The sequence below is a fragment of the Podarcis liolepis genome (assembly GCF_965112155.1).
Source record: "Podarcis liolepis genome assembly, chromosome: 2".
In the NCBI taxonomy this organism is placed as follows: domain Eukaryota; kingdom Metazoa; phylum Chordata; class Lepidosauria; order Squamata; family Lacertidae; genus Podarcis; species Podarcis liolepis.
Window position 1 is genome coordinate 80475321 of NC_139555.1, and position 16618 is coordinate 80491938.

The 16618-nt window shown below is 43.1% G+C and overlaps 1 protein-coding gene across 10 annotated transcripts in view; it reads right to left on the minus strand.

Moving 5' to 3' along the window:
• CARD19 (caspase recruitment domain family member 19) overlaps positions 1-16618 on the minus strand; it is a 36833-nt gene that overhangs the window by 17279 nt on the left and 2936 nt on the right. For 6 of the 10 annotated variants that reach the window (XR_014522477.1, XR_014522478.1, XR_014522480.1 and 3 more), the window contains exon 2: positions 3465-3607. Coding sequence is in view for 6 of the 10 variants with exons in the window: in XM_083489441.1 (XP_083345567.1) it covers positions 3465-3607 (143 nt within the window). In the remaining 4 variants the exon portion in view is untranslated. Of the gene's footprint in view, positions 1-772; positions 868-3464; positions 3608-12896; positions 13666-16618 lie in introns of those variants that run through there. The other 4 variants (XR_014522479.1, XM_083489444.1, XM_083489442.1 and 1 more) reach the window with 3 other exon arrangements.

The window sequence follows — 16618 nt, forward strand, 5'->3', positions numbered from 1 at the left end:
TGCTTCTACGTCACGAGAGTTAGCTATTCCAAAGGAGAATAAATAACAGACTTTCTCCATTGTACACAGTAGGACAAACAAACAGCGGTGTCCGTCTTTCTACTATTTGCAGAAGATCTAAAAGGCTATACGTTCAGCACTAAATCACATATAAATATTTTAGATATTCTTTTAATCTTATCGGTCTTTGTTGTATATGGCTTGTGCATATAAATAATATACAAATAAGCTTTGTATAAGGATCAGAGGTCAAATGGACAGAGAAGGAATGGTGAAGACCGTCTCCCCAGCCTGACCCTTCCGGAGAAGAAGACAGTTCAGAATTACAACAGGGGTTTGAGGGAGATCACAGCTCAGAGGAAGATGAGTTGGGAAATAATGGGAGAGGAGGAGGCGGCAGAGCCAGAGCAGCTGGCTGACACATTATCACTAGAAAGCATTCCAGACCCACCATCTCCTAGAATTGGCGAGCCTTAAAAATAGGAGAGCAAAGGGCCCCAAAACAAAGGGCCCTCAGTGCCAACCGTAGAAGGGATGGCGCATAAGGAAGTGGGAGAGAAGGGGAGGGGAGATTTACGCCATTATTCTATGAGGCTGCCTTTCTAAGCCTCTGTCTGTGAACATTGAATAAAAAGCAATTGGCAAGAACTTCCTTGTCTTATCCGTTAGAGGCAACCTACCGTGGGGGTTGGATCCTCTGACACTTGACATCAGACAAATTCATGAAGGGTAAGTCTACCCATGGCTACTAAGCCTGAGGGCTATGCCTTACCTGTACTGCTGGACACAGTAATGCTTCTGAATACCAGTTGCTGGAAAACGCAGGAGGGGAGAACGTTGCTGTGCTCATGTCTTGCTTGTTGACCACTGTGAAAACAGGACACTGGACAAGATGGGTCACTGGCCTGATCTAGCAGGGCTCTTATGTTCTTTGTTTATGTTCTTACCAATTCCAGTTCCCAGCAAGTCAACAGCGGCCTATGAAGAGCCCTACTGGATTAAATCAAGGGCCGCATCTCATTTCCACAATGGCCAGTCAGATAGTGCCAAGATTGGTATTCAGAAGTATTCTGCGACCGAGCACAGAGTCCGCATAAGGATGTTCCATGGACTTGATGTATACTGATCTATGGCACAGTTCAGCCATTTCCTTAATTCCAGTTTGCGTACAAGAACTTTTTGGTGATCTTGATCAATGCCACATGCTACACCTTCCTGCTTCTTTAACAGAAATTCCCAGATACACAGAGATCGGCCTAACCGGCCACAAATTGGACCTGCTCAGAAATAAGAATCTAAGCTCACAGCGTCGTCAGTCATAAGCATTCACATCTAGAAGTGAGAAAAAGATTTATCTGTCTTTACAGCGGCACACTTTTTCTCAGGAATCCAATAGTTATTTCATTAGTGTGAAAATGCATACTTGTCTGTGAATGCAAAAAGAGATAATTGAATCTGGTGAGACAGACAAAATTCTGTTCCTAACGGGAAGTTTGGATTGCAAATAGAGGACTACACTGCCTCATGAATATGAATGAACACATGGAAATGTTTACTGTAATTTCAGAAGAAGAGTTCAAACGCTGTGTTTGTACGATCACAGCATTTTGAGACCTGGGGCTTGTTTACATAAGCGTTTATGGTTTGTCTTGACAAAACAACTTTAGCTTAAGGTATTATAATAGGGATCTAGGAAGTGGGTGCCATTTTCCACCTTCTGCATAAAATTCCCTACCTATTTACGGATGTCACTGGGCTTCATCACCCCTTGGACTGCAAATTGCAGCTACTCGTTAACTCTCTCCTCAAACAAGAGACAAGCATTACAACACAGAGCCCTCTTGAGATCTTCCCTCATTCAGATTTTAATTCAAACCAAAGAAGAACTCACATTTCTCTCCTTAACCCCCACCCAACCCTCTGTTCCAGTTCCACTCATGGGAGGAAGGAACCACAACAGCCTGTGAAGTGCCAGGAATGCAATAATTTTTTTCTGGAGCACTGGAGAAATAATATTTCCAAGTTCTTCTGGAACTTGGCTTAGCAGTGCAAGTGCCAGCGAGCAAGGAGGAGAGGGAGATCGCCTCACCAACAGAGCTGGAGCCACAGCTGCTGCTGCCACCACCCCCATAAGGAAAGTAGAAGAAAGGAGGCTAGAAGGTAGCTGGTGCAGCAATTGGACCTTATTGCAACTGATGGGATCCAGTTTAGCGCAGATATGCTTAGAATTAGCCAAGCTATTTGCCAAATGGGAGACGGTTGGAACCGTTCAGCTTTTTCTAATAAACTCTGAGAAGAACCAGGGGAGAAAGCAGTTTGCTCATTCCTCTCTCCTCATTTGCCACTGCATTTTGCCAAGGAGCTGATCTCAGAAGGATTCTCTATTTTTAAAAACCTAAATTATTGCAGCTATTTTTATACCGCTTAATCACTTAAGTGTCTAAGTGGTATTGTAAGACCTTGCTGTTGGAACTGGTTTTAAACAACTAGAATTAAACAGATGTGAGTTTTTCTCTGCTCAGGTATACGTTTGTGTGTGTGTGTATGCATGCACATGAGAGCAAGTGCTATGCAATTATCTGCATAGGTTCACTCATTGGCCATCAGGGTTGGTGTTCCTATGCTATAAAAGGGTATAATCCTATACACACTTACTTGGGAGCAAGCCTGCTTAGATTTAACTGGACTCCCCTTTGATTGGTTTCTACAGATGATAAAGAATTCTCTGCAGTGGCTTTACTGATTAAGAAGAGCTGCCATTCCCTAACTTCCCTGGCAAGAGAGACTGAGTATTAAATCACTCTGAGAGTTCATAGAATCATAGAGTCGGAAGGGATTCCAAGGGTCATCGAGTCCAACCCCCTGCAATGAAGGAATCTCAAAACGCGATCCCCCATCCAATTTGAAACCACACTGGACTCTGTTTAGCTTCGCAAATGTGCTTGCAGTTGTAGTTCTGTGAAGGGAACAGTGGTCATCTAACAATTCTCAGCAACAAACTACAGTTCCCAAGATTCTTTGAGGGAAATTGTGGCTGTACAATACTGCTTTAAATGTATAGTACAGTCATCTGGGAAGTGTTTTCTGTGTGATTATTCAAACGTACACTTCACATGTGGAGTCTAAACTTGGCTCATTTTCTTATCTGTTTGAATTTATCAGGTCCACAGTTTTGGTGTGGTTTGTGTTAAGAGGAACGTTGAAGAGCGGGGAAGGACTGATATCATGTGTGGAGAGGAATTTAAGGAAGCTCAATTGCTGTATACCTTAGCTGAACAAATAGTTTTTTCTCCGGTTCCCATTGTCTGTCCCCAGAGCTGCCTTTGGCTCTCCTGGGTGCCACCACCCCTAGTCTCAATGAGGTACCAGAAGTTTTGCATTTAAAAAACCAGCAATCCTAATCTCAGGTCAAATGAGCTACAGCACTAGCAAAGAAACACTGCAGGTCGGATTCCTTCAATTACCTTTTCTGCTTCTTTATTGGTAAGAATTTGAGGGTAAACTCTGTTCAGCTGAAGGATAATTTTGTCAACCAGCTGCTCGCTCAGCCTGCCGTTGCTCGTTAGGAATGCCATGTCTTGCCGTAAACGATCACAGTAAGTTGGATCTACAAAACAGAAGCAACACATTTAAAAACAGGCCCCTGGTATCATCACAAAGACCAACTGGATGGAAGTGCCATATAATTCACATCAGCTACCAAATGTTTCACACTAGGACATGACTTTGTGTGCACTGTCAAGCTTCAGGAACATGCTGGGAGCGCCATGAATGCTCTCAGGAACCATTAAGAGCAGCTGACATTCATGAATACAATAATAATAATAATACAAATACTGAGCATTCATAGGGTGTATTTCACATACAATGCAATCTTTACACGTTGCATAGTACAAGATCTCAGATAAAACCAACAAGCCACAAGGTCTCATCAGTGGCAGACCACCAAGACAGTGTCTGAGTCTGTGTGTGTAGCGAGGCATTTCCAAGTGGTTTAAATTTCAACATAGCAGCCCTCCCAGTGCACTGCAAGCTACTCTCCCATCCTGCTTGTGGTCCCATGTGTTTCTTCACGTTCCTGAACTCTACTTGTGAACTCACCTCTTCCTTTTCTTTTCAGAGCCAACCATGGTCAGCATCACAGTTGCAGTTTTACAACCATGATCAGAAGTGAGTTTGCAGGGGGCTGAGCCAGGCATCCCCAAACCAGACCCTCCAGATGTTTTGGGACTACAATTCCCATCACCCCTGACCACTGGTCCTGTTAGCTAGGGATGATGGGAATTGTAGTCCCAAAACATCTGGAGGGCCGAGTTTGGGGGTGCCTGGGCTGAGCTAATGGTTAGAAAACAAAGCTGCATATAAGTCTTGTTACCTTTGAAAATGAAAAGATACAGAGGAAGACAGAGAGGGAGAGGGAAGACGCAGACAAGCTCAGCAGAGAAATAACAGAACAGAGTTGGGGAGCTTCTGATCTCCTATAAATGCTTAGGAGATTGGGCAATATCACAACTGAAGAGGCCTCAGTAAAAAATGCATTTTTAAAAAGTTGGAATGCTCAATTTTTATATCTCCCTTCAAATCCTAGCCACTAAAAGGGAAACTGTGCAGTCTAACCTGACCTCAGAACAATTTCAATTGCTGTATTTTTATTGCTGCATAGCCAAGCATGGGATTTGTTTGCTAATCAGTGCTTCAAAATCCAGAGATTCTGCTATAAAAACAGCGGGATGGCCTTAAAAGAGGATGATTTTGCTGTTCAGCTTTAAACCTTTCATTGCCTTCAGATTCTGTCCTCTCTTTTTAAATAATGTGATATTCCCCAAAAAATATTCATAAAAAGCTCCCGTGATTATTGTAATAAGCAAAGGCTTTTTGAGAGCCTGAGTCATTCCCATTAAAATGAAAAAAAGAAAAGCTTTCTACTGGCATTGCACAACTTTTGCAATTCCATAAGTATCAACTGGATTTCCAGCAGACTGTTACCATTCACCCCATAAAATTAATGGTTCAGATGGCAAGCAAAGCATCTTTTTCCGCATTGTCTCAATGCACCTCAATAAAACCCATGTGCTTTCATTATACTGTTTACTAAAATTCTTTTCCAGTTGAGATGTTATATAGTCTTCTTTTGTTTCAAGATGCAGTGAGAAAGGAAGATTGAAGAGGGCGGGAGTCAAGTCTAGAGCTACGTTTTGAAAGATGTACTGAGAATACATGGATGGGGATAAGGAGAAACCGAAGACAAATATAGAGATGGTGACAACACAGCATATCAATGATTAGGGTTGTTTCACATAGGACAACATTTCCCACAACTATATTCTGTCCCCAGGGGTGAAATTAGCAGTGGCTCGCAAATTAGTCATCTCTTTCCTATGCTGACCCCTCACCCCTTACCCACTTTGAAACCTAGGACTCAGCTACATTAGTCAAAAAACAGTGTTTTGAATGCATTAAAAACAGACGCTGTAGAGCACAAAACTTTTCTATGTGTTTCTACAGTGTTTTTTTCTTATAACAATTTATGATTTATTTTTAGCGCCCCCCCCCAATGAGTAGACCCACCCCTAGATTGTACACTTCTGGAGGCATGGAACAGCCTTTTTTTTCCCTCCGTAAGTCAAAGTGTACATTACCATTTCAGAAAATCAAGAATACCTGATTCTCCCCATCAGAAACTTCCTAACATGATGATTGAAATGTCTTTGAAAGAGGCGTCACACGACAGACACGATTGTCCTTCCATATGAACTCCTCACAGTATACGTCAAGAAAATTAGACATCAAATTCATGTAATTTCCCTGCATTGGGCATCAAGTGAGGTTTTAAAAATGAAACTCCTGCCATATCACAAACTTCTTTTGATGCCATTTGCTGTGCTGCTTAACAAATCAAGGCCAAGGTATTCTTGAGAGTCTGGAGTTCTTTAGTTTCAAGGTGAGAATGTCCCAATGAATGAGGTAGACCTTGTGTCTAAGGCTACATACATACCACAAAGTTAAAACACATTTAATGCACATTCCCTCTTTCAAAGAATCCTGGGAACTGTTAAGGGTGCTGGCTACACTGCCATTCTTGGGATTCTTTTTGGGGGAGGGGAGCAGGGAGGAATGTGCTTTAAATATGTGGTGTGTATGTAGCCTAAGTGCTGTGAATGAACAGGAAAGCAAGGCGAGCTCAGGGTGGCTTCCCTCCCTTGGCTCTCTCCAATGTCTTCTGCTACAAGTCACATATGCAACAACATACAAGAGCATATTAGCAGCAAAGAGAGTTTACATCAGTTAAGCCTCTCTCTTTTTTTAAAATGTATTTCAGTAAACTGGAATTCTGCCTACAACTGCAGCTCTTTAAATTATGCCTCCAAACAACTGTTATTATCTGCTTTGTGCTGACCCATACAAATCTTGTATTTTATGCAGCACACATAATTATGCAATGTAAGCTTCTCTGGGATTTCAGGCAAGGCTCCTTTTTATTTTCTTCAATCAACGGCAAATGCAAGGCAGCATTATGTAAAGGGCAAGTCCCCCTCCCCACTACGCTACCTTTCTATGAGTTCCGTCTGCTCAAAATCCTTACATGCAATTTAAATGTGTTAACCTTAACCTTCAAGCATAACAATAAATGTATGGTAGGGGTAACTAGTCTTTTCAGGCCAGTGGACACATACAGAATTCTGAAAAAGTGCTGTGAGCACTTGGTCTGTCCACCATTACTGATCTTTCCATTGCAAACTTCCAAGGAACTCTACCTTCCAAAGTATAGATGTTAGATGTTTCGACTAAACGCACCCCAGTCCCATCAAGTGTGCTCCTGGACCTTTCACAGTTCCTTCAGAAATAGCTCTGAGGGTATCAATTACTGCCATTAAAATCAAGTTTTGTCACTGACTTTATCTGAATACATCACAACACACAAGACAATTTGCAAACAATGGAATGCCTAACACTTGGAAGATTTCTAATCAGTCTCTTATTATTTAGGAACGCACAGAATGCAGAATCTCAAATCGTAAATAGGACTCCCATTGTACTGTTTTTGTCTATTGTATGGGCCAACAGCTAAATAAAAATGTGTTGTTGTTAAAAATCATTGTAGATCAACTATTTCATTTTTCTTTCTTTGACAACTGCTCTATCACCATTAACAAAATGAGTTTTTGAAAATATCCAGCCTGTAATCTTTTAATCCGGCCCTAGCTTTATTCCCTCATGAAGCTGTAACCATAGAAGATCACAGACTCTGAAATCGCTAGATGCTGAAATGAATTCAGCCTTATCTTGGACTCCACCGTGGAAACAGATATGCAAGGTAGACTAGAGGTATTTCAATGAAACTTGACTGACATAATGTTTTAAAGGCACTGGTATTTTTTTATCAGAGAAAAAGAAAACAGCCTATAAAAACGATGAGGAAAGAAATCTAAGGCAGGAAGAAATCTCAGCATTTCATTGCAATGGAGAGACGTATACAGTTTGGTACCTCCCATGCTTGAGGAATGTTTACAGAATTGCTAGCTACAGACCTGAGTTTTGTCCTGCAGCAGCCTTACCAATTGTCAATGTTCAATGCTTTGTTCACTTGTCTTATTCTCCCGTCTGCTGCAGGCTCCAGGGAGTAAAATGCCAGCAGTGAGCCCAGGGAATGCAGAGGTCACTAGTGCTGCACAAGGACCTGTCAAACTGTAACTATAGCTTCTCAGGACTTCCTTTCCCAGGGAAAAGCTTGCATCCACTTTGCTCCTAAACTCTGCAAAGCCAAGGTCTGGCTTAGAGTGTTGCCTGAACCTCAGGTTAAGAACTTAATTAAATAATAATAATAATAATAATAATAATAATAATAATAATAATAATATCTTGGCTGCTCCATCCGCCCAGGTAGGGCACTCCACACAAAATCAAAACAACTATAAAAACACTAATTAAAACAATACAGTATAATACAGCAAGGAAGATTAGATGACTTTCAAAGTCCAGGCTTCCCATTCAGGGCCGAGATCGCTCTGGAGAAGAAGCTGTTCTTAAGACGGCTCGTTCTTGTCTTCATCGTCCTGTATCTCCGTCCCGACGGCAGGAGCTCGAAGAGACAGTGACCAGGATGCGATGGATCTTTTACTATGTCCAGTGCCTTCCTATGGCACCTTGTGGCATAAATCTGCTCTAAGGTGGAGAGTGGGCAGCCAACAATGCTCTCTGCTGCCTTAACAACTCTGCACAACCCCAACCTGTCCTGGGTATTACAGCTTCCGTACCACACACATAAGCCATAAGTGAGCACGCTCTCAATGGCACAGTGATAGAAGGCTAGCAGCAGTTTCTGCGGAAGATGGTTTTTCCTTAGAATTCTCAAAAAGTACAGTCTCTGCTGAGCCTTCTTCACAAGCCCCCTTGTGTTGACACTCCAGGACAGATCCTCTTGTAATTCAATGCCCAAAAATCTGAACGTTGTTACCCTCTCCACACAGACCCCATCAATCAAAAGTGGCTGGACATTGCTCTTCTGTCTCCTGAAGTCCACCACAAGCTCCTTTGTCTTCCTTGTATTTATGAACAAGTTGTTAGCTCTGCACCACTCTGTCAGCCGCTCCACCTCATCTCTATAGTCCGTTTCACCCTCCCTTTCAGAGATGAGCCCAATCACGGTTGTGTCATCTGCAAATTTGACAACCCTATTACTAGGGTGAGCAGCGACACAATTCATACTGGAGGTCCGTTCTTAACCTGAAACTGTTCTTAAGCTGAAGCACCACTTTAGCTAATGGGGCCTCCCACCGCTGCCACACGATTTCTGTTCTCATCCTGAAGCCAAGTTCTTAACCCAAGGTTCTATTTCTGGGTTAGCAGAGTCTGTAACCTGAAGCGTCTGTAACCCGAGGTACCACTGTATCATGGTTAAACTCATTACTCCTTAACCACAATCTGTAGCCAAGTTTTGTTCTTGGTTAAAGAGGACAGAGCACCAGAGGACACACCAAGTGAAACCTTGGCTTAGCTTCTATGGGTGCTAAGAGGACCCAGAGAAGAGCAAAGTTGGCACCAGTAGGTTCATGCTAAGCCATGGTTTGCCTTAGTGCTACATGCAAACATGACCCCTGTTGTCATCACCCTGGAGCTCTTAAAGATACACATTCTGGTGGAATCTACATACATATAAAAAAAAAAACGCTGTGGAAATGGCTTTTTAAAAAAATGTTTTGAAAAATACATTGAATTTGGCATAGCTCACTGTCGCCATCTAGTGTCACATTTGTATATTGTACTTTACAACACATTTAAAATATTTTATTTGCAGTTGTATAGCTGAGTGCACTGTTTCCAAGGCTTGCACTCTCCACCCTTAATGCTTAGCACTTTCCTTGGCCAATTATGGCAAACTGGAGGGATATATTGTATGTATATTACCATGAACACATTTATGTTTGGCACGTGTAAACATGGCATAGTTATATTTGGCATGTGTTAACATTACACTAAATAACTGCAGTATTGCTACACACAATTTTTTTAAAAAAACACATGCAAAGAGCTCATTCAACATTTAATCCAAAGCCTATCCCAAAACAAACCACATCCCCACAGTTTACATCGTCAAAGCAATTCAGCAATACAGAAAACAATAATGCAACTATTTTAGTACACCAAACAACAAGCAATGCTAACAAAGCAAAATGCTCATCATTTTGGCCTTCAGGCAGATCATAAAATGAGAGAAGATTACTCTTCCCACAAAGCAGGCAATTATAGCACTAACAATGATTGCTGAATGACCAGGTCATTATGATAACTGCAGATGGTTTAAAGCTTTCTCCCTACTTCCATTCATTCTGTTCTTGGAAAGAATCAAACAAATCCATAGTTTGGTGCAGATTCTGCAAACAGACTGAGGATTTTATTGTTGCTGGCAGCCAAACATAAAGAGGAGATCATTTTATGAAAGTAGGATGTTACAAAGCCATTAAAAATCAGGAGGTTTTCCAGATATAGATTTGGAGAGCACTCTTATTTGTTTTTGTTTTGCCTCATTTATGTCCTGTCTGCCTATTTTTTGGGTGTTCTCTCAGATATCCAGACACTGGAGGCAAGCAGTGGGGAATGGCTATCTCTAGCTTGCTTGACTTAGGAACTGGTTTCCATTCAAGATGCTGGTATCAACTTTTAAAGCATCTTGTTTGGTTGGAGTGTTGCCTGCTTTTTTGGTCATGTGTGTGTGTGTGTGTTGGTAGGGGGTCTGAGCATCACCAGCTTTCCTTCTGTGAAACTTTTTTTGTGGTGTCCACAACAGTTTCTCAGGTTTCCAAATATGCCCCCAAATCCAAAAAGGTTGAAGACCCTGAAGGGTAGGTGTTCAGGGGTAAACACCTGAGGGAATTCATAGAGGTGCAAACTAGCTTCCCAACTTTCATTGGCTCCTTGGCCTCCCAACTCAGGGGTTGGTGGGGTTGTGAGGGAGCTAAATAGCAGACATCTGTCCTTGGAGATACAGTTCAAATGCTCCACAATTGCTTCGCATCAGGGAACAGCCGGCCGATGCTGATAAGTTTCAGTCTCCAATGATCTAAGCTGGATTTGAAGTGATGCCTTCTAAGTGAAAGGTCAAGCAACCAGCCATGTGAAACACGCAGGCATTAGCTCAAGAAAATAGTGTATCTGAAGGTCAGCATTTAGAAATAAAGACTATACAGGGTGGCAGAACCAGCAAACCATTTCTGTATAGGCCAAAAGCCTCTGATCATTGCAATCTTACGTCTGCTTAACTTTTGTCTCACCTTCACACAAGAGCTAAAATAAATGTTTCCATCTCAAGCATCCGCATGTTCAGATTCTTCTAGCATGAGCAACTTGAACATCACAGCTATTTTTGGAAAAGTAGTTTCTACAGTCTATTATACTAACCTGGCTCGCAGTAAATGCTGCTGTTTAATATATATATATAACAGGTTACGTGTATTACTGTCTCAAACCTTTTACTTACACAACCAAATTATCTTCTTGTGTTTATTTACAAGATCAATTCCGCCAAAGCTTCCTGTAGCTGTAGTTGTGTGTGTTTTTGTACATCTGCGCAACAAGTGAGTAGCAAGTCAAATATTATTATTGTTATTAATGGCAATTCTATTGCTTTAATCAGTGGCATCACTCTAGTTACATGATGACCAATGGCTATGTAAGAAGCATTGCAAAAAGTAATGAATATGCAGCACTATTATGTGCAGAGCCTACTCCTGATTTAAATGCCACACACCCCCATTTACCGTATTTTTCCGTGTATAAGACTAGGTTTTCCCCCTTTAAAATAATGTCAAGAATGTGTGGGTGTCTTATACACGGAGGCCATCTCCCCCCCCCCATTTTCTTAAATCAGAGTCCCCAAAAATAGGGGGTGTCTTATACTTGGGGGTGTCTTATAGAAGGAAAAATATTATATTATTATATATTATATAATAATATAATGCAATTATTCATTGGGCATCTTGAGATCAAGCAACATACTGCTCAACTGATGATACGTCAGTAGTAGGGTTGGGGAAAACCAGTGGCACTCTAAATGTTGAATGGCTTTGAAAGAGAATTAGACAAATTCACAGAGGAGAGGCCTATTAATGGCAACTAGTCATGATGGCTATACTCTGCTGCCACAGTTCAAGGCAGCAATGTTTCTGAACACCAGCTGGCAGAAGCCCCAGGAGGGGAGAGTGCTCTTGTATTAAAATGCATTTTGTTGGTTTCCCACAGTACAGTGGTACCTCGGGTTACAGATGCTTCAGGTTACAGACACTTCAGGTTACAGACTCCGCTAACCCAGAAATAGTACCTCGGGTTAAGAACTTTGCTTCAGGATGAGAACAGAAATTGTGCGACAGCAGGAGGCCCCAATAGCTAAAGTGGTGCTTCAGGTTAAGAACAGTTTCAGGTTAAGAACGGACCTCCAGAATGAATTAAGTTCTTAACCTGAGGTACCACTGTAATCTGGTTGGCCACTGTGGGATGCTGGCCTAGATCACTAGATTCACTGATCCAGCAGGCTCTTCTTAGTTTCTTATATTATTAAAGTTTATCCAAGTAGTATTTACTTGCTTTCCCAGTGTACTACACAGAGGCTGCCTCTGTTACCGGGGCTGATGACTCAGGCGGAGAAGCTGACTCACTTGGCATCAATTACTTCCATCTTTTGAAACTCCTGCTCTGAAAAAAGTGCCCTGCCTTGCCCATTATGTTATGCTGTTAGCAAGAGAACCCGACGTTTTTAAAGCGGGTGACAATCAAGAAACTCTAAAACACACAAAGCTTGTAAACAGCTGCCGCGAGCAAACCAATGTCTAAAAGCAACCGTAACTGTGCAGTCCCATTAAGATCGACGCGGCTGGTAACAGGGTGTAGGATTGCAGACTTAAGACAACAAACAGAAATGCAGGTTTAAACAACTTGCTTCCACGGGAGAAGCATCTCCCAACATACTGAAGGCTGTCTTTCAAAGGGAGGGTGCAAAGTTGTGCAGGGCACATTCTTCCGTCGCCTTGTAAGGCAGTCGTGTGCTGACCTCCGCAGAGCTTACTTCTGAGTAAACATGCCTAAGATCGGGCTGCTTAAACGCACCGTCGGAGAGAAACGCCCCGAGGCACTGCACGTCTGCAACCTCGCGCACGCTTCCTCTGAAATAAAACGCGAGCCAGCACCCACGGACGAGATCGGGATGCACAATGGTAAGAGGAGACCTCGGCTCCGGTGCATGCAAAAGGGGAGCGAAAGTCTCCTCTAGCAGCGCCTGGGGCTTCCTTTGCGCACACACACACCCGCCCTCCGAGGTGTCCTTGCCGCCCTGCTCTGTGCGCCCCCTGCAGCCGGGACTTGGCGGTGGCCCGCCGTCCTCTCCCTCCTCCGAGGAGCGTACGAACCTGGCATAATGGCGTCCAGCGGGAAGGAAGGCCGGCCCGGCAAGGTTGGGAAGGTTCCTCGAGCTGCCGCCGCCGCTGCCAGTCCCGCCCCTGCGAGCTCTGGCGGGCGCGTCTTGCTCCTTCCTCCCGGGCAGGCAAGCAGGCAGGAGGCCTTCCGGACGCGCCGCTCCGCTTGCAGGCCGCCCTCGGCCACGCGGCGCTCAGGCAAAGTTGCCAGAAGGGCCGCCGCAGGAGGAGCCGCCGCCCGGCTGACAAGGGGGGCAAGAAAGCGGCTTCTCCCTCGCAGCTCCTCGACGGAAGAGTCGCGCGCTTTCCCTTCTCACTTGTCCGGGCAGGAGGAAAAGGAGCTGCCCCGCCATTCCCGTGCGCAGCGACGAGCAGGGAGTTGCACACGCTGCTGCTATCCCAAGTGCTCATGTTGGGGCCCGGGGCCCTGGGCTTCCTTTCTCCCAAGCGCCACGTTTTCCTTGGGAGTTCATCAATGTACGGAGCAAAAGGGCAAACGGTGTGGTAAACGTAAACAAAATGAGCCTACGCTGGATTCAGGCACACAGGGAGCCAAGCAGAGGGGGCGCAAAATTGAGATAATAATAATAATTTATTGTTTATACCCTGCCAATTTGGCTGGGTTTCCCCAGTCACTCTGGGCAGCTCCCAACAGAATATTAAAAACAAGATAAAAGATTAAACATTAAAAACTTCCCTAAACAGGGCCACCTTCAGTTGTCTTTTAAAAGTAAAATAGTTGCTTATTGCCTTGACATCAACTGGGAGGGCACCACTACCAAGAAGGCCCTCTGCCTGGTTCCCTGTAACCTCACTTCTCGCAGTGAGGGATCCAGCTTTATGCACTTGGCAAAATAAATAAAAAATGGGCAGGCATCCAGGGAAAAAAGACTTCAGCAATCCCACCTGCTTTAGGCATGATCCCCAGAATGTAACCCCTGCCCATGGAAGTTGCGGGCTTACTGTATTGAGTTTTTGCTTGGGGGTAGATGCTGAAGTTAGGCCTGAGCCTAAGGGTGCTTCTAGGCTGTCCCTACTTTCAGGTGGGATTGTACTGGCAAATCTAAGTTGTGTGATCAAAGTTGATTTGGAGCTCTTGTGCATCGAACCCACTTCTTCGAAAGATCAAACTTCTTGCAGTAAGCAAAGTGAGGGAGAAATGCGCTGGAAAGTATGGGATAGTGCGTGCCTGCTTGCTTTTGGCACATCTCGCCTCCCCACAAGCAAATCTCTAGTGAATGCGCATTAAATCTCCCTGCAAACAAATCAGGGTAAATAAATTGTCTGGAAGTGCCCATGTTCTTCCTCAAGAATAGCAAATAAATGCTTCCTTAAAAATAAAAACAAAAACATGTTAGGGAAGAATCCGATAACATGTTGTGGTCTCCCAGTCTGGATAAATCAAGTGCCTCCTTCCAGAAGCAGCATCCATCTACACTTCCTAAATCAGGGGTAGGCAACCTAAGGCCTGTGCGCCAGATGCGGCCCAATCGCCGCCTCAATCTGGCCTGCGGACGGTCCGGGAATCAGTGTGTTTTTACATGAGTAGAATGTGTCCTTTTATTTAAGATGCATCTCTGGGTTATTTGTGGGGCCTGCCTGGTGTTTTTTACATGAGTAGAATGTGTGCCTTTATTTAAAATGCATCTCTGGGTTATTTGTGGGGCATAAGAATTCGTTCATATTTTTTTTCCAAAATATAGTCCGGCCCACTACATGGTCTGAGGGACAATAGACCAGCCCACAGCTGGAAAAGGTTGCTGACCCCTGTCCTAGATAGCTGGACCTGAGCAGAAAACTTGTAGTCATACCTCTTGTTACGTTCGGTTCAGGTTACGTTCTTTCAGGATATGTCCCGCAGCGACCCGGAAGTAATGGAACGGGTTACTGTACTTCCAGGTTTCGCCACTCGCGCATGTGCAGACGCTCAAAATGACGTCATGCGCAGAAGCGGCATATTGCGACCCACGCAGATGCGGGTTGCGTTCTGCTCGTGTTGCGAACGGGGCTCCGGAACAGATCCCGTTCGCAACCAGAGTTACCACTGTAATGCTGTTAAAATGAATTGGGGGCAGAACTGCACATGCCATACCAGTCCCAACTGCCACAGCCACTACACAAAACCTATGCTCACATGCAAGCACAAAGGGGGGGGGAGCTCCAGAGGTGTTACACCCACCCAAAAACACTGAAACAAATCATCTTTGACTCCCAAGTGAAGTGGTTCAGAGCCCAGTTCTCCCCAGTTTATCAGATTATCCCCATAATTGGGTAAACCTGAATTTACAGGGGGAAAGCATGAAGACTGGTGTTTGAGGGTAACATCATCTGGATTACTCAAACTAAATAGGAATGCAAATACTGTAGGTCCCATTGAAAGCAGAGGTTATAAATGGCCAGTGTGTGGGGTTCAACCTCAAAGAATTTGCACAATCTGCTAGCAGTGACCTTTCTTATATAGGGGGACCTCGTGTGTGGGCTATGTCCAAAGTTGCTCTAAGTGCACTTTCATAGAAGAAAACTGGAAATCATGTGACTGCGTTTCCCAATGGCGCATGAGGATTTATTCAAATGTCGTGCCTATGGCAGGGATTATAATCTCTACATAGGCATCCACACACACATAGGCTGTCACAAAGTGAGCCACTTCAGTGCAATGGATGGAGTATTTGATTCATTGTCATTCTAAGTCTCCTATGTACAGTGCTTTTTTTCTTAAAAAAATGTTTAGGGGGTACTCATTTTCCTACTTATCTTGAAATACTGCTCCTCAATGAGGCCAAACTTAGAATCACAAAATGTTTAGGGGTATGCTTAAAGCACTGCCTATGTGTATTTACTTCCCAAGTGACATGCATGGAATTGCCCTGTAAAACATTTTCTGTAGTTGTAATTATTTCTTTCTAATGGTATAATTATCAAAGCTCTAAAAGGTTAAATTTGTAACCAATTTGAAATGCTTAGATAGGAACAATATTGAACCGAAGGACAAAATTCTATCAGCGTTTCCATTTCCATTTCTTGTCCTGTGAATTGAAATATAATTCATGACTATAAATAAGAGCTGATGGCACATTTAATTTTCTTGTAGTTTGAACAGTGAACATAAATTTAGACACAGAAAATTAATCGCCACTTTTGGAAACAATTAATTGTACAATTTCAAACAACATAATTTATTTTTTCACATAAGTTCTCGAATTTAAAAAATTCTACATTTTTCTAATTTGCATATGCAGTTTATTATTATTATTAGAAACATGAGCTCATCCATTTGTGTGCAGCTAAGAGATAAAATGCATTTTGATACGTTTTGTAGTATAAAAAAGCACTTCCCTAGCTAGGATTTGATGCTGCGATCCCAGGCCCCCCTTCTTGTAAGTAACATTCATTACAAGTAAGCAGAGTGTAATTCCATCTGCACCACAGTGTCTCTTTAGATACCTACAAATAAAGTTCGCAAAAATGCAAATAAAAATAGAAACTTAAATATATAAGTTTGTAAAATACCATAAATAAATCCGTATGGATTATGGCGTATATGCAAAAGTGTTGTGTATGCATTATTTGGTTATTGCTAAACGGTATAGGATGTGATCACAGTGTATATATGCAAACCCACAAGACTCCACTGTCCGCAAAAAATATACATGCATGTGTCATTGGGGCAATGCCCCATAGGCAACACTGGCTAAATACAGATCTAAGATAGAAAG